General features: G+C 53.7%; 1 protein-coding gene across 1 annotated transcript; it reads left to right on the top strand.

The window, feature by feature from the left end:
- Window positions 1–335: 335 nt before the first annotated feature.
- UCRPA7_3931 (hypothetical protein) lies at window positions 336–1,283 on the top strand (the record flags this gene model as incomplete). The annotated part of the gene is made up of 1 exon (XM_007916485.1): window positions 336–1,283. One exon carries the CDS (start codon window positions 336–338, stop codon window positions 1,281–1,283), a length of 948 nt encoding a protein of 315 aa, XP_007914676.1.
- Between the last annotated feature and the right edge of the window lie 1,069 nt (window positions 1,284–2,352).

Below are 2,352 nucleotides of genomic sequence, written 5' to 3'. Positions count from 1 at the left end.
TTTATACCTCGTTACAAGATACACAAAGATCACCGTTCTGTGGAACGGGCCTCTTGAGCCGAGAGGAGATCGATGCGGTGCTGAAGTTACAGAAGAAAGAAAATGACAGCATCACGGCACACATTTTGGGCCGAGATCGCACTGAACAACCGACTCAGATCGAAGATCCTGGATGGGAAACCGATACCCTCGAACGGACAGCGGAGCTAGTCGAAGCATTTACGAGCGAGCCCGGCAAAGAAGCTCGAATGTCTATCGAGGTCGGTCCCTATACGTCCTATATAGACGTAGCCCTGTTTCTGGCCAGGAAGTGGACTTTGAATAAACTGCAGTCCATGGCGGTGCTATTACCAGCAGCGTTCCTTGACGAGAGAGGCGCGCGGCTACAAGAAGGAGAGGGGAAGCAGCATTTCCAATACGTTGGAGGAGAAGGTGGGACAGGCAAGTCCCGTGTCATTCACGCCATCAAGGACATATTCCGGCTGAAGGACAGCCTCCATACATTGCTCCTCACAGGTGCTAGTGGAAACGCCGCGGCGCTTATTGGTGGAGTGACCCTCCACTCAGCGTGTAACTTGGGCTTTGAGGGCAGGAATGAAGCTCTACGAAGCATTTCGGAAGAAGAAAAGCTTCGTTGGAAGAATGTCGTATTCTTGGTTGTCGATGAGATCAGCCAGGTAGGTGGCCTGACATTTGCATCCGTGGACAGCCGTCTAAGGTTATACCGAGACGACGCTCATCGTCCTTTTGGAGGAGTGCCAATTGTAATCCTTTGTGGAGACTTCTTCCAATTCGACCCTGTGAGGCAGACCAGCTTGCTGCTGCCTCAGCCCAAGGACCCCGGGAGGCAGAGGCCTGAGACTTTGGCTAAGCATCTGGCAGCCTATAAGCTGTTCCTCCAGTTCTCTCACGTGGTCATTCTCCGCGAGCAGGTGCGGGCGGCCCGATATGCTCGATTACGTGGATTTCTGCAGCGTCTTCGAGAGGGCCGGCAGACCGAACTAGACTTTGTACGCTTGTGTGGCCGCCTATACAACCAGGAGTCTCAACCCTCGTTTGGCGAGGGGCTGAGAGCAGTGACGCCCCTGAATCAAGACAGATGGGATCTGAACATGGCGGCGGTGGTGCAGTGGGCTCGCGCCCAGGGCAAGCACATCTCAATATTCATAGCAAAGCACGATGTAGAAGCAGGAGAGAAGTTGGGTGCGGAAGAGCTATACGACGTCCTCCGCTACGGGGACGACTCCCATCTACCGACCCCTGGCTTGTTCTTCTATGCATAAGGTATGCCGGTAGTGGTGACGAGGAACCAGCTCACCGGTCTGAAGCTGGTCAACGGCGCCCCGTTCGAAGCCGTCGACATCATTCCCGACCTGACTTATGGCACCATAGCCCTGGCTGGCGATGTTACACTGCACCTTGGACCGCCAGCAGCGATCCTCCTCCAATCTGACGAGAGTGCGAGCGTAGAGACACCAGGACTGCCCAAAGGGACAATATTGATCAGAAGCAAGACAGTAGCGATCCCTGAGGCTATGCGGGGGAACAATACCAGAGCAAGAGGCAAGCCGGGATTTGAAAGGATCACACACAGAACCGGACCTTTATGCACACCTGCTTTCGCCATGACGGATCAGAAGAGCCAGGGAAAGTAGTTCTCCAAAGTCCTTCTTAACCTAAAAGGCGTCCGCGGCAGCAGCATGGGAACAAGGCCGAGCTTCATGAGCCTCTACGTGCAGCTATCGAGAGCAGAGAGCTGGGAGGGCATCTTTCTCTTCCGAAAACCAGCACGAGGCGATTTCATCGAACCGAAGAATGTGCTAGACAGAGACATGTGGGACGCGGTTCTAAGGCTCGAGAGGCGAGGGGATGAGACGTAAAGGTGCTTCGAACGAGACCACAGACACCAGAGCTGGTTTCAGGAATGGGACGCCATGCCGGAGACGACGTCGATGTCCGAAGTCATCGATGAAGGGGACGGCTCGGTCTGGGAGCCAGGAGAGAGTTGACGGCGAGACATTATCGAATCTCTCATAGATATAGTTCTATCAGCCATGTGTGAAGGTGTGGAAGTCGTATTGTCGAGTTATAGAGCAGAAGCAGCTTGACGGTAGGTATCGATGTAGATAATGCTTAGAATAGGCATAAAGGCATATGATACGATAGAAACAGGCACAACTGCAGCCGCTGGACAGGGGTCCCATACAAGCGACAACTTATGGGTAAGCAAACTGCCCGTGCACGACACACCACCGAGACCCATGCACGGACTCAGGACCAGACACCTGGCGTAATTGAAGCAGACAGTTTCATAAGGAAGGCAAACGGAACAAAGACAGGCATAGCATTGAC

This window comes from Phaeoacremonium minimum (genome assembly GCF_000392275.1).
Source record: "Phaeoacremonium minimum UCRPA7 unplaced genomic scaffold PA7_03_scaffold_295, whole genome shotgun sequence".
Lineage (NCBI taxonomy): Eukaryota > Fungi > Ascomycota > Sordariomycetes > Togniniales > Togniniaceae > Phaeoacremonium > Phaeoacremonium minimum.
Note: the sequence above shows the minus strand (reverse complement) of the source record. Positions and strands in the feature narration are given on the sequence as shown.